The sequence below is a fragment of the Bombina bombina genome, chromosome 11 (genome assembly GCF_027579735.1).
Source record: "Bombina bombina isolate aBomBom1 chromosome 11, aBomBom1.pri, whole genome shotgun sequence".
Classification (NCBI taxonomy): domain Eukaryota; kingdom Metazoa; phylum Chordata; class Amphibia; order Anura; family Bombinatoridae; genus Bombina; species Bombina bombina.
The window spans coordinates 172,777,929-172,805,171 of NC_069509.1; the positions used below are offsets into that span (position 1 = coordinate 172,777,929).

At 39.5% G+C, this 27,243-nt stretch overlaps 1 protein-coding gene across 2 annotated transcripts in view; it reads right to left on the reverse strand.

Moving 5' to 3' along the window:
- TECPR1 (tectonin beta-propeller repeat containing 1) overlaps positions 1-27,243 on the reverse strand; it is a 219,312-nt gene that overhangs the window by 79,012 nt on the left and 113,057 nt on the right. For both annotated transcript variants that reach the window (XM_053694717.1, XM_053694716.1), the window contains 4 exons: positions 21,763-21,918; positions 21,244-21,393; positions 18,839-18,996; positions 17,151-17,278 (listed from right to left, as the gene is read on the reverse strand). In XM_053694717.1, the coding sequence (XP_053550692.1) occupies positions 17,151-17,278; positions 18,839-18,996; positions 21,244-21,393; positions 21,763-21,918 (592 nt within the window). The remainder of the gene's footprint in view (positions 1-17,150; positions 17,279-18,838; positions 18,997-21,243; positions 21,394-21,762; positions 21,919-27,243) is intronic.

Consider the following 27,243-nt stretch of genomic DNA (forward strand, 5'->3'; position numbering starts at 1 on the left):
TGTTGTCAGGACAGAATGTTGTCAGGACAGAATGTTATCAGGACAGAATGTTATCAGGACAGAATGTTATCAGGACAGAATGTTATCAGGACAGAATGTTATCAGGACAGAATGTTGTCAGGACAGAATGTTATCAGGACAGAATGTTGTCAGGACAGAATGTTATCAGGACAGAATGTTGTCAGGACAGAATGTTATCAGGACAGAATGTTGTCAGGACAGAATGTTGTCAGGACAGAATGTTGTCAGGACAGAATGTTGTCAGGACAGAATGTTGTCAGGACAGAATGTTATCAGGACAGAATGTTGTCAGGACAGAATGTTGTCAGGACAGAATGTTGTCAGGACAGAATGTTATCAGGACAGAATGTTATCAGGACAGAATGTTATCAGGACAGAATGTTATCAGGACAGAATGTTGTCAGGACAGAATGTTGTCAGGACAGAATGTTGTCAGGACAGAATGTTGTCAGGACAGAATGTTATCAGGACAGAATGTTATCAGGACAGAATGTTATCAGGACAGAATGTTGTCAGGACAGAATGTTGTCAGGACAGAATGTTGTCAGGACAGAATGTTGTCAGGACAGAATGTTATCAGGACAGAATGTTATCAGGACAGAATGTTGTCAGGACAGAATGTTATCAGGACAGAATGTTGTCAGGACAGAATGTTGTCAGGACAGAATGTTATCAGGACAGAATGTTATCAGGACAGAATGTTGTCAGCACAGAATGTTATCAGCACAGAATGTTATCAGGACAGAATGTTATCAGGACAGAATGTTATCAGGACAGAATGTTATCAGGACAGAATGTTATCAGGACAGAATGTTGTCAGGACAGAATGTTATCAGGACAGAATGTTGTCAGGACAGAATCTTGTCAGGACAGAATGTTTTCAGGACAGAATGTTGTCAGGACAGAATGTTGTCAGGACAGAATGTTATCAGGACAGAATGTTATCAGGACAGAATGTTATCAGGACAGAATGTTATCAGGACAGAATGTTGTCAGGACAGAATGTTATCAGGACAGAATGTTGTCAGGACAGAATGTTATCAGGACCGAATCTTGTCAGGACAGAATGTTGTCAGGACAGAATGTTGTCAGGACAGAATGTTGTCAGGACAGAATGTTGTCAGGACAGAATGTTATCAGGACAGAATGTTATCAGGACAGAATGTTATCAGGACAGAATGTTGTCAGGACAGAATGTTATCAGGACAGAATGTTATCAGGACAGAATGTTGTCAGGACAGAATGTTATCAGGACAGAATGTTATCAGGACAGAATGTTATCAGGACAGAATGTTATCAGGACAGAATGTTGTCAGGACAGAATGTTATCAGGACAGAATGTTGTCAGGACAGAATGTTGTCAGGACAGAATGTTATCAGGACAGAATGTTGTCAGGACAGAATGTTGTCAGGACAGAATGTTATCAGGACAGAATGTTGTCAGGACAGAATGTTATCAGGACAGAATGTTATCAGGACAGAATGTTGTCAGGACAGAATGTTATCAGGACAGAATGTTGTCAGGACAGAATGTTATCAGGACAGAATGTTGTCAGGACAGAATGTTGTCAGGACAGAATGTTATCAGGACAGAATGTTGTCAGGACAGAATGTTATCAGGACAGAATGTTGTCAGGACAGAATGTTATCAGGACAGAATGTTGTCAGGACAGAATGTTATCAGGACAGAATGTTATCAGGACAGAATGTTGTCAGGACAGAATGTTGTCAGGACAGAATGTTATCAGGACAGAATGTTGTCAGGACAGAATGTTATCAGGACAGAATGTTATCAGGACAGAATGTTATCAGGACAGAATGTTATCAGGACAGAATGTTGTCAGGACAGAATGTTATCAGGACAGAATGTTATCAGGACAGAATGTTGTCAGGACAGAATGTTATCAGGACAGAATGTTATCAGGACAGAATGTTATCAGGACAGAATGTTATCAGGACAGAATGTTATCAGGACAGAATGTTGTCAGGACAGAATGTTATCAGGACAGAATGTTGTCAGGACAGAATGTTGTCAGGACAGAATGTTATCAGGACAGAATGTTGTCAGGACAGAATGTTGTCAGGACAGAATGTTATCAGGACAGAATGTTGTCAGGACAGAATGTTATCAGGACAGAATGTTATCAGGACAGAATGTTGTCAGGACAGAATGTTATCAGGACAGAATGTTGTCAGGACAGAATGTTATCAGGACAGAATGTTGTCAGGACAGAATGTTGTCAGGACAGAATGTTATCAGGACAGAATGTTGTCAGGACAGAATGTTATCAGGACAGAATGTTGTCAGGACAGAATGTTATCAGGACAGAATGTTGTCAGGACAGAATGTTATCAGGACAGAATGTTATCAGGACAGAATGTTGTCAGGACAGAATGTTGTCAGGACAGAATGTTATCAGGACAGAATGTTGTCAGGACAGAATGTTATCAGGACAGAATGTTATCAGGACAGAATGTTGTCAGGACAGAATGTTATCAGGACAGAATGTTGTCAGGACAGAATGTTATCAGGACAGAATGTTATCAGGACAGAATGTTATCAGGACAGAATGTTGTCAGGACAGAATGTTATCAGGACAGAATGTTATCAGGACAGAATGTTATCAGGACAGAATGTTGTCAGGACAGAATGTTGTCAGGACAGAATGTTATCAGGACAGAATGTTATCAGGACAGAATGTTATCAGGACAGAATGTTATCAGGACAGAATGTTATCAGGACAGAATGTTGTCAGGACAGAATGTTGTCAGGACAGAATGTTATCAGGACAGAATGTTGTCAGGACAGAATGTTATCAGGACAGAATGTTATCAGGACAGAATGTTATCAGGACAGAATGTTGTCAGGACAGAATGTTATCAGGACAGAATGTTGTCAGGACAGAATGTTGTCAGGACAGAATGTTATCAGGACAGAATGTTGTCAGGACAGAATGTTGTCAGGACAGAATGTTGTCAGGACAGAATGTTGTCAGGACAGAATGTTGTCAGGACAGAATGTTATCAGGACAGAATGTTATCAGGACAGAATGTTATCAGGACAGAATGTTATCAGGACAGAATGTTGTCAGGACAGAATGTTGTCAGGACAGAATGTTGTCAGGACAGAATGTTGTCAGGACAGAATGTTGTCAGGACAGAATGTTGTCAGGACAGAATGTTATCAGGACAGAATGTTATCAGGACAGAATGTTATCAGGACAGAATGTTATCAGGACAGAATGTTGTCAGGACAGAATGTTATCAGGACAGAATGTTGTCAGCACAGAATGTTATCAGGACAGAATGTTGTCAGGACAGAATGTTATCAGGACAGAATGTTATCAGGACAGAATGTTGTCAGGACAGAATGTTGTCAGGACAGAATGTTGTCAGGACAGAATGTTGTCAGGACAGAATGTTGTCAGGACAGAATGTTATCAGGACAGAATGTTGTCAGGACAGAATGTTATCAGGACAGAATGTTGTCAGGACAGAATGTTATCAGGACAGAATGTTATCAGGACAGAATGTTATCAGGACAGAATGTTATCAGGACAGAATGTTGTCAGGACAGAATGTTGTCAGGACAGAATGTTGTCAGGACAGAATGTTGTCAGGACAGAATGTTATCAGGACAGAATGTTATCAGGACAGAATGTTATCAGGACAGAATGTTGTCAGGACAGAATGTTGTCAGGACAGAATGTTGTCAGGACAGAATGTTGTCAGGACAGAATGTTATCAGGACAGAATGTTATCAGGACAGAATGTTGTCAGGACAGAATGTTATCAGGACAGAATGTTGTCAGGACAGAATGTTGTCAGGACAGAATGTTATCAGGACAGAATGTTGTCAGCACAGAATGTTATCAGCACAGAATGTTATCAGGACAGAATGTTATCAGGACATAATGTTATCAGGACAGAATGTTATCAGGACAGAATGTTATCAGGACAGAATGTTGTCAGGACAGAATGTTATCAGGACAGAATGTTGTCAGGACAGAATCTTGTCAGGACAGAATGTTTTCAGGACAGAATGTTGTCAGGACAGAATGTTGTCAGGACAGAATGTTATCAGGACAGAATGTTATCAGGACAGAATGTTATCAGGACAGAATGTTATCAGGACAGAATGTTGTCAGGACAGAATGTTATCAGGACCGAATCTTGTCAGGACAGAATGTTGTCAGGACAGAATGTTGTCAGGACAGAATGTTGTCAGGACAGAATGTTGTCAGGACAGAATGTTGTCAGGACAGAATGTTATCAGGACAGAATGTTATCAGGACAGAATGTTGTCAGGACAGAATGTTATCAGGACAGAATGTTATCAGGACAGAATGTTGTCAGGACAGAATGTTATCAGGACAGAATGTTATCAGGACAGAATGTTATCAGGACAGAATGTTATCAGGACAGAATGTTGTCAGGACAGAATGTTATCAGGACAGAATGTTGTCAGGACAGAATGTTGTCAGGACAGAATGTTGTCAGGACAGAATGTTGTCAGGACAGAATGTTATCAGGACAGAATGTTGTCAGGACAGAATGTTATCAGGACAGAATGTTATCAGGACAGAATGTTATCAGGACAGAATGTTGTCAGGACAGAATGTTGTCAGGACAGAATGTTGTCAGGACAGAATGTTATCAGGACAGAATGTTATCAGGACAGAATGTTATCAGGACAGAATGTTATCAGGACAGAATGTTGTCAGGACAGAATGTTATCAGGACAGAATGTTGTCAGGACAGAATGTTATCAGGACAGAATGTTATCAGGACAGAATGTTGTCAGGACAGAATGTTGTCAGGACAGAATGTTGTCAGGACAGAATGTTGTCAGGACAGAATGTTATCAGGACAGAATGTTATCAGGACAGAATGTTATCAGGACAGAATGTTGTCAGGACAGAATGTTGTCAGGACAGAATGTTATCAGGACAGAATGTTATCAGGACAGAATGTTATCAGGACAGAATGTTATCAGGACAGAATGTTGTCAGGACAGAATGTTGTCAGGACAGAATGTTATCAGGACAGAATGTTATCAGGACAGAATGTTATCAGGACAGAATGTTATCAGGACAGAATGTTATCAGGACAGAATGTTATCAGGACAGAATGTTGTCAGGACAGAATGTTGTCAGGACAGAATGTTGTCAGGACATTGTACGATTAAAATGTAATGTAAAACAAATACACGAGAATAGAAGGTTACCAGTGGTGACATTCATCAACAATATTTATGTTTAAAATGACAAATGTTAAAATGTCACTGATGTAGACACCCTCCATTTAACCCACTGGTTCCCAAACAGAATGCAGACAGTGACCGGAAGGTTCCTACCAGTTGCGTTTTGTTTGGGAGCTGCACATCTCTTTGTGGGATTAATCACAGTTATCAAGGGTCAGTAATGCAAAAATGACATTTAGTAACAAATTATAGCAGGTCACTAGTGTATAATTATGTCTATTAAGGAAACATTCAGAATATCATTTCCTATAAAAGTGCACAGTAAAAAAAAAAAAAAAAGATACATTTATTATTTATTTTAATTGAATATCTTATATTTCTAGCGGTTAAACACATAGGCCTCAAATCCAATCTTTCTGAAATTCTAGTTCTATTTCGAAAAAATGGGATCGGCTGTTATTTTTTTAATTATTATTATTATTTTTATCAATGCAATTACCATCTTACCTAGTCAAACAGCCGAGATTAAAGGGGTAGTCTAGTCAAAATTTAACTTTCATGATTCAGATAGAGCAGCAATTTTAAGCAACTCTCTAATTTACTCCTATGATCAAGTTTCCATCGTTCTCTTGTTATTTTTATTTTAAAAAGCAGGAATGTAAGCATAGGAGCTGCCCATTTTAGGTTCAGAACCTGGGTAGCGATTTCTGATTGGTGACTTAATATAGCCACCAATCAGCAAGCGCTATCCAGGTGCTGAGACAAAACTGAGCTGGCTCCTAAGTTTAAATTCAAATAAAGATAGCAAGAGAATAAAGAAAAAATAATAATAGGAGTAAATTAGAAAGTTGCTTAAAATGGCTGCTCTATTTGAATCATGAAATTTTAATTTTGACTAGACTGTCCCTTTAAAGGGAAAGAAATGTCAAAAATGAAATGTGCATGGCTGCATTTTAATGTGAAATAGAAACTTATTTTGCAATATACTTCAATTAGCAAAAAATGCTTCTAGTAAAGGTAACTGCTGTTATTCTGTGGCATATGCACATATGCTGTGAGGGCCCGTGCACCAGTGTTTAAACGCCACAACTTCTCAGAGAGCTGGCAGTGGTGTTTGTTATAGGTTCTGCTAGGATATTCTTCTTCTTTGCGCAGAGAGACACCAACGCCAGAATGCTTCAATATAAGTGTAACTTTATTATGGTTCCATCAGCTACAGACAGCAATGAGAGACTACACAACGTAAGTGTTGTTAATTCCAGTAGGCTCTAGTTATATAGAAGATTACATAGCCTTTTATACATTTACTGTAATATGTAACTCAATGAAAGGCATCTGTTTAAAGGGATAGGAAAGTCAAAATTAAACGTGCATGATTCAGATAGAGCCGGTCATTTTAAGACACTTTTAAATTCACTTCTATTTTCAAATGTGCTTCGTTCTCTTAGTATCCCTTGTTAAAAAATGAATATGCACATATCCTACACTAGTGGGAGCTGCTGCTAATTGGTGCCTGCACACATTTGTCTCTTGTGATTGGCTAAATAGATATTTTCAGCTTCCTGTCAGTAGTGCAATGCTGTCCCTTCAGCAATGGATAACAAGAGAATGAAGAACATTTGATAATAAAATTAAATTGGAAAGTTGTGTAAACTTCTCTGTTCTATCTGAATCATAAAAGAACATTTTGGGGTTTACTATCCCTTTAACATTGCTGATAAAGAAAATAATATCAGATCCTTCAACATCGGACCCCTTGTCAGTCATAAATCTTGGTAACTGGTGAGAAGCACATGGAACAAAAGGGCATCCTACTCTCAAGCTAAATGCACCATTATCTGTGTTCACAACCCAATAATTATGAGGATGCCAGATGTTAAGATTTACAGCTTAGAAAACAAGCAGAAATAATATAATAAAACAGAGAAGGAGACAGCGCTCATGAATATGTCATTGATAATATCAATACTAATGAAAAGAGCTACATAGTTTTTAGGAATACATAATACGGCTAAATATACACTTGGCTAACACATGGCGGATTACTTATTTTGATAAAATGCAGAACATACAGAAAATAATGTAGCTAAGATTAACTCATTCTCACCATTTAACTCTTTCTATGCCAGTGCATACGAAGACTTGTGTCATATAACCCCCCACTGACTCTCTAAGCAGGCATGGTGTTTGAATACTGGTGCACAGGCTCTCACAGGATATGTGCGTATGCCGTAGAAAAACAGTTACTAGAAGCATTTTTGCTAATGGAAGTATATTGCAAAAAAAGTTTCTATTTCACATTAAAATGCAGCCATGCACATTTAATTTTTGATCTTTCTATCCTTTTAAAGGGCCAGCAACTCAATTTTGTTTATTGTTTTAAAAGATAGATAATCCCTTTATTACCGATTCCCCAGTTTTGCACAGAAAATATGGTTATATTAATACACTTTTTACCTCTGTAATTACCTTGTTTCTAAACATCTTCTGACTGTCCCCGATCATATGACTTTATCTATTGACTTGCATTTAAGTCAATTAGTGCGGTGTTGTTAGAACCCACGGGCATCAGCACAATGTTATCTATATGGCTCACATGAACCAGCACTCCCCTGTTGTGAAAAGCTAATACAAAGCATGTGATCATGGGGCTGTCTTTAGGGACTTAGAAACAGACAGAAATTTCGAGGTTTAAAGGTTATAAAGTATATTAATATAACTGTGTTTTTTGTGCAAAGCTGGGGAATGGGTAGTAAAGGCGTTATCTATCTTTTTAAACAATAACAATTTTTGTGTTGACTGTCCCTTTAATAACTGCCTCAAGATTTGATCTTTTTATCCCCACAACTGCACCCTAAATGAACGATAATGGCTATTGATAAACATTCACCAGACCCGATAAACTAAAATCTTTTTACATTACATCACATCCCTATCACCTCCACAGCCAATCAGAAACATTGACAACATAACCCACAAACAACATGGTCCCTATCAGTGAGAACTCCCTTTAAAAGTGGGTTAATGAGTCCGTGTGTGTTGCAATTACATAGAGTGGTGTTTTTTTGTTGTTTGTTTTTTATTAAAATAACTTTAAAATGTCATTTACTGGTAAGTATACATTGGTATTGATTTCATAAATGGCGGTATAATGTACATATGGTTATGTTTTTTTTTGTTTTAATTATTATTTATTTTATTGAGGAAGTAGCTTACAATTTTCCAAAAGTAGTGTGCAAAGTGGTTAGTTAGCAAGTACATCAACACACATAAAAAATGATGTAACAAATTATTTATATATGTCTATACATAAGTACATAGAAGACGTAGCAATCAAAATACTAACTATAAGTCTGGAGGTAAACCTCCCAGTGTGCACTGAGCTAAACTCACCTTAATATGGCAAGACATAAACTCTATTAGGCACTCCTTAATTATATCATCCTCATTTTTGTTTATATTTGGGAAATAGCAGTAATAGTAAGATTAGAGGTAACCCCTTATTATAGATATCAAAGCTAAAGAAAAACTAGATCCCCATGATGTAAACAAAGGCCTCTCTTGGACTATAAACTTTAGTATGTGTCAATAAGGGGACATGCTAGGGACCTCTCAGTAGATAATGTGCATATAGGATCGCTCTTGGACCCTTAGTAAATATATATATATATATATATATATATATATATATAACCACTATATAGAGCTATTATCAACAGTGGAAGAGACAAACTATAGGGGCATGAAAATCCACTCCTAACGGTGGAAATGGACATAGGTAGCAGCAAACACTAAACAATGAAATATTTTATATCAACAAATGGGATTGAATGAACAGGATATTAAGTGAACATTTCTAGGTCACACTAGTTACATCTGTAGAGGTACATTGTGAGCTTTGTAGACGTCCTGGATATGTTCAATCCGACAACTTTATCGAACAGCGAAACAAGTATCAACAGTCTTATCAGTCTTAAGCCAACATGCTTCAAGAATAGGTTAAATGATATAAGTACATAATGCTACAGCTGAGCGTGTGGGTCTTATTATTGGATATTTGATAGAAGTTATCTGTAGGGCAGTAATCTATTTAAGTATTACCCATAGCTCTCATGTGCAGTTTGTCTAAGGCACAAATCATTTCACAGCATTTCTATAGTCTCAATATACGTATGATACAATGCTGGTCATAAGCCTATTCATACAGTATATATCTAAACTTCTCCTAATATTTCTAGTTTAAGCATGTAGCATCTTTCCTAGGACTATGGAATCGTGCCACCCCACCCGCTGGCAGCTATTGCTATTGTCTAAGTAGCTGGGTTTTGGGTATTGCGTAATGGTGTTTCTATATTTACTACCCCACTAACTTAAAAGCTATCTTATATATATTAGGATACTTAGTAGGATATAACTAATTAGAATAGTATAATTTAGGGAAATAGACCTTACAGTAAAACTATTAATGAGTCTACAGTAGCCAATCAATAAATACAAACATAAGAGTCTCTCTCTTATGCCTCTCTCAATGAACTTATGATAGACTTAGTGAAATCTGACCCTGTTAACTAAATATAAAAACAAACAAACAAAAAGTAAACTGAGAGCATAAACATCCTGCATGTTAGCTATATAGGAGATATAAAAGTGTAATAATAACATTGCAGACAGATATGTAAAGTTAGTAACTATAATATAGTGTCTGCTGTGGAATATAGAAAGTTCAGCCATGGCAGAATGGGTAATATCCACGGTTCACTTCATAAAAGAGATTGTGAAGAGGCGTATAACCATCTAGCAGCTTGGCATGATAGTAATGAGAGTACTTCATCCTATCCTTGATCTCCAAATTAAAGAATATTGTTAAGCTTCAAGCAGGTTGGCAGCGTTCTCAAGTCCCTGATACAATCCACAGACACCATTTTGTGTATTAGGAATTTGCAAGGGTATACTTGGCTCCGGCCTTATTTTCTGATCAACAATTGAGGGAGAAACTTTATGTAGAGGATCCCCTAACTGAGGTTGTATATCACTGCTTGCCAAATTTATGTGTTTGTCTGATGGGGTATTCTTCACACACAATACGTTTGTATCAGACAATTTCCAGTGTACTCTCAAAACGGCAGAATCAGCGCAATCTCTCCTCTCACATCGAACTACTGAATCCCCACTCACACACTTTGTGGTCCGTCTCTGTTCCCTGTCGTAGAGAGGGATCTACGGTCTCCTTGAGAAGGGTGTTGTCTGAAATGACCGTAAGTTGCCAGCGGGATTCCCGATCTTGAGTTTCTCCCTCACATATGAGAGTAGGTGCTCTTTTTAAGTGTTCAGATGTAGTAAATGCAGCTTGCCATGTATCCAGGATAGCAGTCTGATGTGTGTCTACAAGGCTGCTCAGTTCGGCTATTACCCACGTAGCTAAAGCCATGCTCTTTCTAAATAGTTAGCAGGATATGTCTGAAAACACTCGCTCCACAGCTTCAAACAGCTCAATTATGTTAAAGAATTAGAACACATGTGGACGTTCTTCAGCAAAAACGGCTGGGAGTACTGAAACACCAGCAATATGGGGGGTAAAGATATGTATAGGCCGCTTCAAGGCCTTTGCTGCGTACCTTCTCTAAACAGGGCTGCTTGTTGTCACGTAGATGAAGAAAAGTCCCATACCACAGCTTCATAGGTTAGACTAGTCCAAAGTCTCATGGTAAAAGAAAGATCTGCATGTCTTAGATGATAAAAAAGAGTAGTTTTAGCAGCTCCAAGGCGCAGACGTAGCTAACAAGCAACCATCTTGGTCGATAGCCGCTGTACATATGTTTTATTCATGTAATGACATTTACATATTGATGATGATGAAGTAATCAATATTGTTTGTTACTTGGCGCAAATCTATCATCAATAAAAAGGGCCATCTCTGTGATTTTTTATTGGGATACACTATCTTTTTTTCTGCTCTGAGCATGCACACGGTTGGCCCATGTGTGATATTGTTTGATCTGTGTGTGGTGAGTCTTTAACAAATGCCTTTGGCTGTTGAACTCGATGTGTCCATTTTGTGGTTGATATTTAGTTTATAACTTGCGGCCGGGTACACTGTGTTCGCCAAAATCAATGCTGTGCACACATTGTATGGGTGACTGTTTCGATACCCACTCGGATCTAATCAAATACGAAATTGTGTTACCATTTAAATGGTGATCTCTCAGATGCCGAAAAAAAGGCGTATTGGGTGCTGTAAAACAGCCATTGATCACTATCAGAAATATTGTAAGCAACCGCACAGTAGTTTGTTTTATTTGGCAGTTGTGTTTAACAGTTATCGCACGATTAAAGGCATTAAGACAAATCACTAACTGAACTATAACAAAAATCCTGTGTAAATAATTTTATAAATAAATTGTGCTTCCTGTCTGCAACCCTGTTTGACACTGAGGCAATTACATGTAGCTCATAATTTGCAAAAAGTTTCTTTCAAATAAAATATCCGAACCCCTTAAAGGAACATTCTAATGTAAAAAATAAAATGCAGTATTTTTTTATTTTTTCTTGTACTATGTGTTTAAATGTAATCCTGTAGCACAGCAGATGGTGAGCAAATAGGCAGGCATACATGGGTATGCTCCAGTCACCAGCCTCATCTGGAGCAGGAAGATGGTGTTCCAGAAGGGCTACAGACTACTAGTGTATCTCTTTTGTAGCAGTTAAACACAAAGTAAAAGAAGAAAATGACAAAAATAAAATATTCCAATTAAAAATAATATTTTAGTTTTACAATGAAATGCTCCTTTAGGCCAGAGGAGCCCACACATTTTTGTATGGGGGGTTGATCCCACTTAGTCCCACTTATCCTAAAAATAAAGCCTCCAAATAAAAACGTTAATTTCCTTCTGTATAATGAGAGTCCACGGCATCATTCATTACTGTTGGGAAATACTGAACCTGGCCACCAGGAGGAGGCAAAGACACCCCAGCCAAAGGCTTAAATACCTCTCCCACTTCCCTATCCCCCAGTCATTCTGCCGAGGGAACAAGGAACAGTAGGAGAAATATCAGGGTATAAATGGTGCCAGAAAAAAAATATAATTTAGAGGGCCGCCCATCAGAGAACAATGGACGGGGGCCGTGGACTCTCCTTATACAGAAAGAAATAAAATTATCTGGTAAGCATAATTTATGTTTTCCTTCTTAATATAAGGAGAGTCCACAGCAACATTCCTTACTTTTGGGAAAACTATACCAAAGCTCTAGAGGACACTGAATGATAACGGGAGGGACAAAAAGAGAGGCAGACCCTAATCTGAGGGCACCACAGCCTGCAAAACCTTTCTCCGGAAAGCTGCTTCAGACGAAGCAAAAACATCAAATTTGTAAAGTTTAGAAAAAGTATGTAAGGAGGACCAGGTAACCGCCTTACAAATCTGCTCCATAGAGGCCTCGTTCTTAAAGGCCCAAGAGGAAGCCACTGCTCTAGCAGAATGAGCCGTAATCCTCTGAGGAGGTTTATGTCCCGCTGTCTCATGAGCTAAGCAGATAACACTCCTTAACCAAAAAGATAAGGAAGTCGAAGAGACCTTCTGACCCTTACGCTTCCCGGAATAGACAACAAACAAGGAAGAAGTTTGTCTAAAATCCTTAGTAGCCTGAAGATAGATCTTCAAGGCGCGAACCACATCCAAATTATGAACCAAACGTTCCTTTGAAGAAGAAGGATTGGGAAACAAGGAAGGAACCACAATCTCTTGATTGATGTTGCGGTCTGACACGACCTTAGAAAGAAAACCTAACTTAGTACGTAGGAGAGCCTTACCAGAATGGAACACCAGATAAGGAGGCTCATATTGCAAGGCAGCAATCTCAGATACTCTGCGTGCAGAAGCAATAGCCAGTAGAAAAAGAACCTTCCAGGACAACAATTTAATGTCATCTTCATGCATAGGCTCAAATGGAGCCTGTTGCAAAACCTTAAGAACAAGATTTAGACTCCAAGGAGGAGCATTAGATCTAAACACAGGTCTGATCCTAGTCAGAGCCTTAACAAAGGACTGTTCATCTTGAAGCTCTGCAAGCCTCCTGTGCAGTAAAACAGACGGGGCAGAAATTTGGCCCCTCAGGGAACTGGCAGAAAGGCCCCTCTCCAGTCAATCCTGGAGGAACGATAGGATCCTGGCAACCTTAACTTTATGCCAGGAAAATCCACGCTCTTCACACCAGAATAAGTAGGTCCTCCACACCTTATGATAGATGCGACGAGTAACTGGCTTACAAGCTTGAATGAGAGTATCAATCACTCTCTCAGAAAAACCTCTCTTGGCTAGGACTAAGCGTTCAATCTCCACGCAGTCAGCCTCAGAGAATCTAGATTTTGATGAACAAAAGGACCTTGTTCCAGCAGATCCCTGCGACAAGGTAACTTCCACGGAGGAAATGATGACATCCCCACCAGATCCGCGAACCACATCCTTCACAGTCACGATGGAGCAATCAGTATCACTAATGCCCGCTCCTGCTTTATGCGGGCCACTACACCTCCAAGGCACTGCTAATGCATCTATTAGCTCCGCCTGAGGATCCCTGGACCTTGACCCATATCTGGGTAGCCTGGTATTGAGATGGAACGCCATGAGATCTATCTCCGGCGTCCCCCACCTGTTGTATATCTCCGCAAAAACACTTCAGGATGGGGAGACCATTCCCCCGGATGAAAGGATTGTCTGCTGAGAAAATCCACTTCCCAGTTGTCCACACCCGGAATGTGGATCGCTGACAGCGAACAGCTGTGGGTCTCCGCCAACTCCCGAATCCAAGATACTTCCCTCATTGCTAGGGAGCTTCTCGTTCCACCCTGATGGTTGATGTAAGCCACCGAGGTTATATTGTCTGATTGGAATCTGATAAACTGGGACAAACCCAGAAGGGGCCAAACCTTCAGAGAATGTTGATCGGGAGGGTACATTTCTCCTAAATCCACAGGCCCTGCGCCTTCTTGGCACTCCAAACAGCTCCCCATCCGGATAGACTTGTGTCTGTAGTCACAATCTCCCAGAATGGTCTTAAGAAGGATGTCCCTCGGGACATATGATCTGGACAGAGCCACCAAGAGAGCGATTCTCTTGACCGGTTGTCCAGAGAAATCTGTTGAGACAGATCCGAATGATCGAGGTTCCACTGCCTCAGCATGCACAGATGAAACGGTCTGAGATGGAACCTGGCAAAGAGAAATGTCCATGCTGGACACCATGAGACAAATCACCTCCATACACTAAGCCACAGAGGACTTTAAGGAGGTCCGGAGGGCAAGACATGCCGAAGCTAGCTTGCAAGGCGTGCTAGGGGAAGCTGCGTGTGTAGAAGGAGATGAATGTAGGGTATGCACCTCACGGGACGACGAGTCCTCAGAGGTGGACAGCTCACTGGTACTAAAAGGTTTAACATTCTTTGACCGTACAACGTTGTCAAGGCATGTGGAACATAACTGAGAGGGCGGGCATACTAAAGCCTCCTCACAATATAAACAGGTTTTACTATTTGGAATAGAGGGAGTACCCTCTAATATATCAGAATCCTCCATAGCTTAAGCTAATAACAGCAGGACACAGAAAATAAATGATCTTTATTTCTCAAAAATGGCACCTTTATACTCCCAATAGCTGGGGCACTCACCATCTCCTAGACCCAGACAATACAGAGAAATAACGTGATGCTGAGGGTCACACAAATAATGGTGACACAAACACTGGTGATGCTGAGGGTCACACAAACACTGGTGATGCTGAGGGTCACACAAACACTGGTGATGCTGAGGGTCACACAAACACTGGTGATGCTGAGGGTCACACAAACACTGGTGATACTGAGGGTCACAAAAACACTGGGGATACTGAGGGTCACACAAACACTGGTGATTCTGAGGGTCACACAAACACTAGTGATGCTGAGGGTCACACAAACACTAGTGATGCTGAGGGTCACACAAACACTGGTGATGCTGAGGGTCACACAAACACTGGTAATACTGAGGGTCACAATAACACTGGTGATACTGAGGGTCACACAAACACTGGTGATACTGAGGGTCACAAAAACACTGGGGATACTGAGGGTCACACAAACACTGGTGATTCTGAGGGTCACACAAACACTAGTGATGCTGAGGGTCACACAAACACTAGTGATGCTGAGGGTCACACAAACACTGGTGATGCTGAGGGTCACACAAACACTGGTGATACTGAGGGTCACACAAACACTGGTGATACTGAGGGTCACACAAACACTAGTGATGCTGAGGGTCACATAAACACTAGTGATGCTGAGGGTCACACAAACACTGGTGATGCTGAGGGTCACACAAACACTAGTGATGCTGAGGGTCACACAAACACTAGTGATGCTGAGGGTCACACAAACACTAGTGATGCTGAGGGTCACACAAACACTGGTGATACTGAGGGTCACAATAACACTGGTGATGCTGAGGGTCACACAAACACTAGTGATGCTGAGGGTCACACAAACACTGGTGATGCTGAGGGTCACACAAACACTAGTGATGCTGAGGGTCACACAAACACTGGTGATGCTGAGGGTCACACAAACACTGGTGATACTGAGGGTCACACAAACACTGGTGATACTGAGGGTCACACAAACACTGGTAATGCTGAGGGTCACACAAATACTGGTGATACTGAAGGTCACACAAACACTGGTGATGCTGAGGGTCACACAAACACTGGTGATGCTGAGGGTCACACAAACACTGGTGATGCTGAGGGTCACACAAACACTGGTGATGCTGAGGGTCACACAACCGCTTGGAGGGCTTAAAGGGCCATTATACACTCATTTTTTCTTTGCATAAATGTTTTTTAGATGATCTATTTATATAGCCCATAAAGTTTTTTGTTTTTTTTAAATGTATAATTTTGCTTATTTTTTAATAACATTGCTCTGATTTTCAGACTCCTAACCAAGCCCCAAAGTTTTATTTGAATACCGTCAGCTACCTTCTCCAGCTTGCTCCTGTTTGTGTAAAGGGTCTTTTCATTTGTAAAAGAAGGGGGAGGGGGGGAGTGTCTTATTTACCACTTGCAGTGGGCTTTCCAAATGCCTTTTCAACAGAGCTAAACTGAAAGCTTCTAAGTACGTTTTTAAACCATTTTATACTGGATTTTTATATCAGTATCTGTGCATTTATTCTTTATAGTAGTGTCTATTACATGCAGCTATATGAAAATGAGTGTATAGTGTCCCTTTAATCACAGGCTGTAGTTTGAGCAGAATTTTAGATTGTAATATAAAATGTTTAATTATGTGTAGTAAAAAAAAAACATTTTGCCAGTGTTCTCCCCAGGACCTTTTAAGCAGGTGCCCCACCCAGCTGATTTTACTGCCCACCCGGCTAAAATTAGCTAATATTAAGTTAAAGTTAGCTAATAATAAAAATGTTCCATTTTTTTGCACAAATTATCATTAAATACATTTATGCTAAATTAAGCAATGCTGAAAATAATATATATATATGATATATTAGAAAATATTACACTGCCCCCACCTGGCTACTTCATAATGCCATCCGGTTTCTTCATAATGCCACCCAGCTACTTTATAGCGCCACCCAGGTACTTCATAATGCCACCCGGCTACTTCATAGTGCCACCCAGCTACTTCATAATGCCACCCGGATACTTCATAATGCCACCCGGATACTTCATAGTGCCACCCGGCTACTTCATAGTGCCACCCGCCTACTTTATAATGACACCTGGAAACTTCATAATACCAACCGGCTACTTCATGGTGCCACCAGGCTACTTCATAATGCCAACCGGCTACTTCATAATGCCACCCGGAGAAGATTGTTTTGCAATATACTTTAATTATTTATTGTGTTCACCTTTAAATAAATCTGAAATGTCCATGTTACCTTGTAAAAAGCCTCCGCCATAAGCACCAGTATAAACCCAAGCGGTGTGATCATAGCCAATTCCCCACGTTACACCACAGCTACTGGTCTCCACAGTCTTCAGGTGCCCCCCTACCTGACGCCAAAACCTGCAATCCAGAAATACACTGTTTTATTGCATTTAATGTACTAGTAAAGGCTACAGTTTATCAAGCAGATCTTCCTATGATTAATATTATACACAATAGCACTTTATAGCCGTTACTGTAGTTCCTGTAAATCAGTGTACAGTGTATACGGCACTACACAATTTATTTCTCTCATGTGTACATATGACTCCTCATAGGACGACTTGAGGGGCTGCTCTAGACTATAACGTTTTGGGGTGCAAAAAGTTGACCAATATTAAGCTACTGAGGGTGCAGGGGTACCGGTAAAATAACACATCTTCTTCTATCTACATGTTCTTTGGTTTATATCCTTCTTCCCCAGCTTTACCTGTCACCTTGCTCTTCATATAGCAGTGGGGAAGTAAAGAGGATCTAGCAAATTCAGAGATGCTGCCGCCTATAAGTTACGGGGGGGCTACTGTAAGGAATTGTGGCAATATAGCACCCACACCCAGTTACCCCGACAATCAGTGCTGTTATAAAAACATCAGAAATTACTCTTTTGTAATCAACTCGAAACCCCTTTGGAACCGAACTCCATATTTGTTTTTATTAATTTTTTTTCTATAGTCTCGATTTTTAAAAACTCGCAAGTAACCGATGCCGTGTGGTTTGATATCTATTTTAAGGGATAGATTGGTCAAAATTGAAATGTGCATAGGTGCATTTAAATTTTATATAGAAGCATTTTTGCAATAAAGTTCCATTAGCCAAACTGCTTCTAGTAAAAGTTGTTAGTTTTTTAGTGGCATTTGCACATATGCTGTGCGTGGGGCCTCATACACCAGTACGATTGTCTGTCTTACTGAACACCTTGAATAAAGTTGTAATCCAGTCTCAACTTGTTAAAGGGACATGAAACTCAACATTTTTTCTTTCATGATTCAAAGAGAACATGTCTTTTTAAATAACTTTCTAATTTACTTCTATTATCAAATGCTCTTCGTTCTCTTGGTATTTTTTGCTGAAAAACAGGAACATAAGCTCGGGAGTGTGCACATGTCTGGAGCACTATATGGCAGCAGTTTAGCAAGAATGTTATCCATTTGCAAGAGCACTATTTCCTGTCATGTAGTGCTCCAGATGCTATCTAGGTTTCTCTTCAACAAAGAATATCATGGGAACAAAAATTCTATGCTCTGTCTGAATCACAAAAGAACATTTTTTGGTTCCATATCCCTTTAACTACATTCAATGATACAGAAGTTATTCAGGTGCAAATTTACTTTGTTCTTTTTAGTATCTTTTGTTGCAAACATGCTTATGTAGACTCAGGAGCATCAATGCACTACTAGGAGCTAGCTGCTGATTGGTTGCTGCACATATACGCCTCTTGTTATTGGCTCACCTGATGTGCTCAGCTAGCCTTGAACAAAGGTACCAAGACAACAAAGCAAATTAGATAATAGAAGTAAATTGGGAAGTTGTTTAAAATGGTATTCTCTATCTGAAGCATGAAAGGACAATTTTGGGTTTCATGTCTCTTTAAGATGGTGATCTTGAACACTCCATTGTATGATCAAGCCCAGCAATACTTACATTTGGTCACATGGTGTTGGATTGGTGGGAGATTCGAGACCCGCAGACGGTTCACTTACAAAGATGTCGCCTTTACAGGTAACTGACCAGAGGGCTTGGTGGGAAGGGGGGCCGTCTAGTCTTCTGCTCTCACAACAGATCGTACTCAACAGCATAAGCTGCAGATTTAATAGAAGGTGATAGAATGTTAATACTGCGCTTAGAACTGAATTCAGCATTAATATTATTCTATTTAAGTTACTGAGCACCAAGCTGCACTGTGGGGCTTTACAGTTAATTCCCTATTGCAGGTAGTTAACAACAGACTTGCACAATAAAAGCAAGGTACTTTCTAATTCTAGAGGATGCGATATCAAGCAATAAAATATATAACAAATTTGTTGTGTTCTGGAGTAAAAGCCTTGGCTATTGGCTTGCAACTTAAAAATGATTATACATAATCTAGATTCTAAATAATCCATAGAATATATATAAATATATATATATATATATATTCTATAGTATGTATACTAATTTTTAATAATTATTATTAATATTTTTTAATACTTTACTTTAAATATTTCAAAGACGTGCTTTGAGATTAGTAACTCTTCATGTGCGTTAGACCTTAAGGGCAAATCATGATAAGCATATTTTAAATAAATAGCTGATAATGTAAATGTAAAATATATATCTATACCTATATATCTATAGGAATAGAAACACAGGTATAGGTATATACAGATCTATATAGAAATATATATGTACAATAAAAATAACATTGTTCTGTAAGTGAAGAACATTGGAATGTGAAATGTGAATAACTCCTGTTACGTTTGTGTGCAAGCAATAGGTGTAGGGTTTTTTCTTCTTCTGCGCTCTCCATTGACGTCTATGGGGAGAATATGTTAATGTGGTTGCGATATTGCAAAGTCAACTTGTAATATGCGTGCAACACAAAGCACACAAAAAGATTACTTTTAGGAAAGTTAATGCTCGAGCAGGAGCACTAAATAGCACGCCACTTGTAATCTAGACCTATATGATAGGATGGTAGATTAATTCATTAACCCCTTAACCTACATGGACGTATATATATGTGATGCGGTACTTTGCCTATCGTACCTCATGACATACTGTATATATATGTCCAAACTCCAGCCGAGAGTTCCTGAACTCCAGGTATCAGCCTGCGTATGGAATTGTAGCATGATTGGTTCTCTGGTTCCATATGAAGGCAGATGCCTGATCATCAGAGACAGTGACACGGAGAGGGAGGGATTGGGAGCTACACTACATAAAAAGGGGGGTGGGGGATCAGGGAGGTGGGAGGGTTGTTTATATATATATATATATGTATATATATATATATATATATATATAAACAATAATTATAAAAAACAAACAAATGAACAAACTGCATATATTGGCAGACTGCCTAACAGTACCTAACATGGTGGTGACCAGTGGGGGGGGGAGAGAGCTGTTTCGGTGGGATCAGGGGGTAGGAAGTGTCAGGTGGGAGGGTAATCTATACACTAAAGCTAAATTTAACCTTACAAGTTAACTGATTAACCCCTTCACTGCTGGGAATAATAGAAGTGTGGTGCGCAGCTGAAATTATCAGCCTTCTAATAACCAAAAAGCAATTGCAAAGCCGTGTATATCTGCTATTTGTGGACAAAGGTAATCCCAGAGAAGCTTTTACAACCATTAGTGCCATGGTTACACAAGCAGTATGTAAATAATTTCAGTAAGACATCCACAGATTGTGAAAAGTTAACAATTTATTATATATGATCCCTTTGGTGGTGAAAAGGTGGCATGAAATATATAAAAATGGGCCTAGATCAATACCTTGGGTTGTGTACGTAAAAAACTATATAGTTTTGACAGGAAAATAAAAAAAAACAAGGCTCTATTTCTGTTTAAATGGAGTGATAGCAAAAATGCTTAAAATTCTCCAGTATTTTGGGCAAGTTCTTCTCTGAAATTCCCGGTAGTGAAGTTGTTAAAGGGAGAGTTTACCCAAAAATTGTTCTCCCCTCTTAATTGTTCCTAATGATCCATTTTACAAGCTGGAGTGTATTAAATGGTTTACAAGTAGCTCCTTCATCCTTATTTGAGCATTTGAAATAGCTGATTTAGCCTGTAGTATCCCCACCTATACTGAAAGTTTCTGTTCTTACGTTCAGGCTATTGACAAGCTTATGTAATCACAGCCAGCAGAATAAATTACACTCCCAGTGGGGTGCAGGAGTTAAGGAATACAACGTTAATTTTATATTGTCCTCTCTAAGTATTGAGCTTTGGTTTTCCAGACAAATATAAGATAAGGAAGCAAATATCGAGCTCGTGTAAGCGATATTTTGCGCACCATTTGTAATCTGACCCTTAGTACATAGTGAGCGCTGCATCATACATACCCAGTCTTGCATTTCTTGCTCTGTAGCAGCTGCCAGTCGAATAGGCCATCTCTGCTTTGTCCTCTCAGGAGTATAAATGGCAAAGGAGTGTTTAGCCTCATTCAGAACCGGTACAAGGATTGTCACTTCATTCAGAAACACATGTATATACTGGAATACAGAAGATTTTCAGGTTTCCAGCGTAATGTGTACATTATATAGTATAGGGCAGAACCGATTATCCCTACTAGATAGCAAAAATAAAACACTTATACAGCAGTAGGTAGGTGCCCAGCGACAAGCCGTATTTCCTGCTCAGCTAATGGCTAAGAGTTGGAAACGTCACCTCTGAGCCAAACAGAGTTCTGGCGTGGGCTGCCTTAGCAGCTCAGTGCGGCGAACACTGCAAACAAATAAAGGAGCTTTCATCGTGAAGTATTTTATACTTCATGACTGAAAGTCCCCTTTATTTGTTCTAATGATCACTAGGATTTACCATCACTTTTACTTTTTTTTTTTTTTACAGATTAGCTCTAATACCTTTTTCTGGTCGTAATGTGTGTAATAAATAAACAGGATGCTGTCACTGGATCCATCGTTCCCCATACATTGCTCGAGAGCCACACGGACATCAATCCATTTGTGCGGTTTGTAGTCTCTCCACCACTGTAACGTTCCTGTCTTTACCCATACTGACTGCACAATAAACAACATCAGGGTTAGGAGACTATAGTGGAGCATAGCACTGAAAATGATATATATATTTATATTAATGTTCCATACACTCACTGATTTCCACTCACTTGCCTGGGTTCCTCTTCTATAAAGAAGCACTCACTGGAGTGCTTCTTTATAAAAGAGGAACTAAATATAAATATATATACATATAGATTAGTACAGACAAGCACTCCAGACTTACAGTTCAAATGCCCGGGGTGCAACAAAAGTAGTACACACAAAAATAACAGAAAGTGCACTCTCCAGGACCTTAGAAAACTTCTTTACTAGAAAGTGAACGTTTTCGGGGGTTTAGTCCCTTCCTCAGACATACAAATACATAGAGGATCTATGTACTTGTATGTCTGAGGAAGGGGCTAAACCCCCGAAAACGTTCACTCTCTAGTAAAGAAGTTTTCTAAAGTCCTGGAGAGTGCACTTTCTGTTATTTTATTATATATATTTATATATATATATATATATATATATATATATATATATATATATATATATATATATATATATATATATATATATAAATAAATAAATTTGATTTAGCCTTGTGGAATCTGTTGGTGCTCTACAAATAAATAGTAATAATATTATATTATATATACATAACGTATAATCGCAAACATATTTTTTTTTTTTTAATGCAATTGCATAAAGATTATTACCATGTTTGTGCAAAGGTAAAGGGACATTAAACTACAGGTGGCCCTCGGTTTACAACGGTTCATTTTGCACCGTTTCAGAATAACACTGAGAAACAGTGCATTGATTAAAATAGCCAGTAGGTGGAGCTGTCAGCTTGTGTTGCAGCAAAGATATGCAAGCCAAGCACACAAGCAGGCTGAAATGAATCAGTGTAGGTAGCTAGACCTGAGCAATCGAGCAGCTTTCAAAGGAACAAGATCTTCCTGTCTATAAATCAGTCCAGACTGGAATGCATAGAAAGAACTGTTTGCAAAAAATCCAAGTAAAGTCTGTGCTGTGTGATTTTTTTTATTAGGTTTATAATGCTGTTTTAGCAATTGTTTTTGTTCATTTAACTTAGTTTAATTATATATTCTGTGTTGTGTGATTATTTAATTAGGTTTATAATGCTGTTTAGCATTTAAAGTCTTTATTTCAAAGCTTTAAAAATAATGTATTAGGTGTTACTTATGACAATTTTGACCTGGAACCTAACCCATTGACTTACATTATAAACTGGGTTTCAATTTACAACGGTTTCGATTTACAACCATTCCTTCTGGAACCTAACCCCGGCGTAAACTGAGGGCTACCTGTATTTCTATTACACCAATAAAAGAGCAGCAATTCACCATGCGAGAACACTATAGTCAAAATGAAACTTTCATGATTCAGAGAGCATTTTCAAGTTCACTTCCATTATTAAAATGGGAACAATCTTTTTATACACAAACTTTTTGAGGCACCAATTCCTACTGACCATGTGCAAGAATTCACAGTGTATATGCATGTGCAATAATTCACAGTGTATATGCATGTGCAATAATTCACAATGTATATGCATGTGCAGGAATTCACAGTGTATATGCATGTGCAAGAATTCACAGTGTATATGCATGTGCAAGAATTCACAGTGTATATGCATGTGCATTGGCTGATGGTTGTCACATGATACTGGGGGAAGAAAATGGAAGTTATTTAATAACTTCCATTATTTATTTATTTAGTAATTTCTCAGAATAAAATCTACTACTCATTTGAAACTCAGACTAAGGGACTACAGGGGACAACTGGGAATAAGGGAAAACAGAAGGAGAGATCGTCTGTACCAACTTATACCGGTGTCTTATCTATACCTCATATTGATTGAGGTCAAATCACGTGAGTGGTTCTATTTACGTTGTTTTGCTCAAATACATTAGTAAAAACAGGCTTCACTAGGGGTGCCTATCTTGTGCGCTTCTCTATTGTTTCAGAAATCTACTGGGAGGATCCACTTGTTCAAGAGGACTCTCTCTTTACCAGAAGAAGCTGCAGATATCACGCAGGCACTGGGGAACCGATACAACAGTAGTCTTCAAATTGACTGTATTGTATGCAACCCATTGACTTATAATAGACTTGGTGCTGGATTAAGGTTGTATCTGAAAAGAGTTTTTGAATTGGGCTTGCACCGATCACTTGACATATAATTTGTATTACTACAGATATATTGTAGATACTGCATAACAAACTGTATACACTTATATAAGAGTAATACTAATTGAGGTTTATTTACAGCTAGATACCACTTCTATTATCCAGCATAAAACCCTGAGCGCAGACATTCCTCTCTTTTTATATATATATATATATATATATATATATATATATATAAATATGTGATGATTTTTTTGCAAAATATATATCTATATGAATATATACAGGTATATATATATATATATATATATATATATATATATATATATATATATATATATATATATATATATATATATATATATATATATATATAAGGAGATGGAGATAGACACAGCACACTTTTAGCAGAGTAAAACTTCCCTTTTAATCGTTCAAATTAAAATCCACATGATACCATGATATCATGTGGATTTTTATTTTAATTTGAACAATTAAAAATTTAAATTATGCTTGCCTGATAATTTTCTTTTCTCCAGATGGAAAGAGTCCACAGCTGCATTCATTACTTTTGGGAAAACAATACCCAAGCTATCGAGGACACTGAATGCACTAATCTCATAGAAACAAGGGGAGGCAATGCCCAGACCCCAGAAATACAGAAACCACGGGATAAGGCAAGGAGTCTAAAACAGGATCTTCCCCTAACACAGTGCAACTGCAATCTTAAAAGCAACTGAAGACGAAGGTCATCAAGTCGCAAAAAAGGTAGCTCAGAATACCGAAATATTCAGAAACGAAACCTCGTGCAGCAAGCTCAGATAGGTCTGACGAACAACACCTAAGACAAAAACACTACACGCTGCAGTCATGTAAAAATGACTCTGAAACTTAAATACTTGCAGTGCAATCAGAAAGCAGCTGAAGATAGGATCCTTCTGATTGCTAAGTATCCACTAACCAGCCGATAACGTTGCAGGCTATCTAAGAGCCGCCAGTCCTTCCCACAAACCTTGAACATAGAGAAAGGAGAAACCTCAAGAGGCTTACCGTACCTCGAATGCTCAGAGGATGAATTTAGCAGAGCAACAGATCTCAGATTCTGCTCCAACACGGGACCAGCCCAAGCAACAGACATGTCTGATAGACAGGGGGAACAGAAAAACCCCAACCACAAGCCCCCAGGGAATGGAAAGAAAAAGGGGGGGACTCACCCACCCCAACAGAGATCGGGTGCCAACCCAATCTGCTCCTCCAAAATAAGGCACTCTCAAGGAGAACACCCTGGGACCTGGAACAGAGAAAAGTGCAATAGATCCGTAGGAAGACCTGTCACAGATCTCTTAGACAGTCTCTATGTAGAGAGATCAAATTCCAACAGGTGGAACAGAGTCCACAGAGCAGCAGATGCTTACAGAAATAAGCCACCTGATACAACATCCTACACAGGGCAGGACAAGACTTTCCAGAGAGAGGAAACCTCAGTTCATAAGGGAGACAAACTATCTCCTCAAAAGGGAAGGGCAAAGATAAGAACAGAGTACATGTCCACAAGACATGAAGCCATATTATGATCAAAACACGGGCCAAATGAAAAAATCATCCAGACACCACTGTTGACCCAACAGAGAAAAAACTCCCTTTGAAAAGGAGCACACTCCGTCCGAAGGACAAGTCAGGCCGTAAAATGTATAACCAGTACCCGAAGGTGGATGTAAACTCTGGCCTTCCAGTTTGCAAGCCCAATGAGCTAGCCCCTATGTCGCAACATAGGGTTCCTGAAAAAACTGAGTCGTCCCGAACCAGTCCACAGGATCATAAATCTCCAGTCGTCCAAGAAGGATCCAAGACAAGAACCCTGGACCGAGAATCGTCCTAGAATGAACGACACCCCCAGGGAGCACAAGATACCCCGTCTGAAGCAATCAGACTCACAGGGGATGAGAACCGGGAAACCTGGACAACGGGTACAGAACTCACTCATACTTCCCAGCACAAAGGGAAGAGAACACCCTTAGTCGGAGGTCAACCCCCCCCCAACAAGGTGCTAGCCCGCGACAAAAAGTTACGGAATCTCTCTAGAGCCCATAGGCCCCAAGGGCAACACTAAGGGAAATGAGAACGAGAACAGAGTCACCCGAAAGAGAGTAAAAAGAAAGGCTAGTTTCCATAATCCTTTCAGATTAATGTTCCAGAGGACCACACCCAAGGGAGAAGAATGTAAAGCATCCCGAATCCAGGCAGAAAAACATCCCCTAACCAAAAAGCTTGGAAAAAGAGACAACATCCTCCTATCACCCCTGATACGGAGACCACTAACTCCCGAAGGAAGACAGAGCCTCACGGCCTTCACTTCCTAATTAAGCGGCCAAAGCCGCCAGAAAAACCGGTCAAAGTCCAGAAAATCTCGACCCATAGGAAGAGAACCTCTAAAAGGAACAAGTCCTAAAAGGACACTTCCAAAGAGACCATGAAAGGCAAAACCGTAAGAACAGCGGTATGAAGGACCTAAATCATCCAAGCCTCCAACCCACAATGGGAAGGAACACTCTAGTTACCGGAAAAATCGGAAACGACTGAGCATGTCACCGCGGATCTACACAGAGTCCCGGCCTACTTGCTTGAAAGGCGAAAGAGAACTGACCCCATGACCCTAAGCAACCACGGACCCTCAAGTCCTCTCAGGATGCTAGTTGAAGCTTGTAAAATAAAACAAGTAAACAACACATAATCATATTGTGATCACTAGGCGCCATCACCGGACCAACCAGACATAAAAAGGTGTCACGTGCCTAAACTAGGCCTCAAAGACAGAAGGATTTGTACCCAGTCTGGACCAGCCTGAAACCAAGGGCCGCAGCACTGTCAAGGCCACATAGTGTCTACCCCAGAATGGAAGGATAAAAACAGTCAGACAGACCTTTATAAACAGTGCAATCACAAAATCGCGAGTATCAATTCCAGAGAAGAAAGTTCCCGAAGGAAACATCACACCACGACATGAGCTTTAGACCAAATAAAAATCATCCTCACCGGATGAAAATAAAAGATAAGGCAATCCGTAGGTTATCTCCCAGGAAGAACGGACAGACCCGCAGGACCAGCCCAACAGGGGTCCGAGACTTCCAAGCTCAGAACTGGAAAAGGATACACAAATAACAAAGACTATAAGAAGATTACTTCATTCCC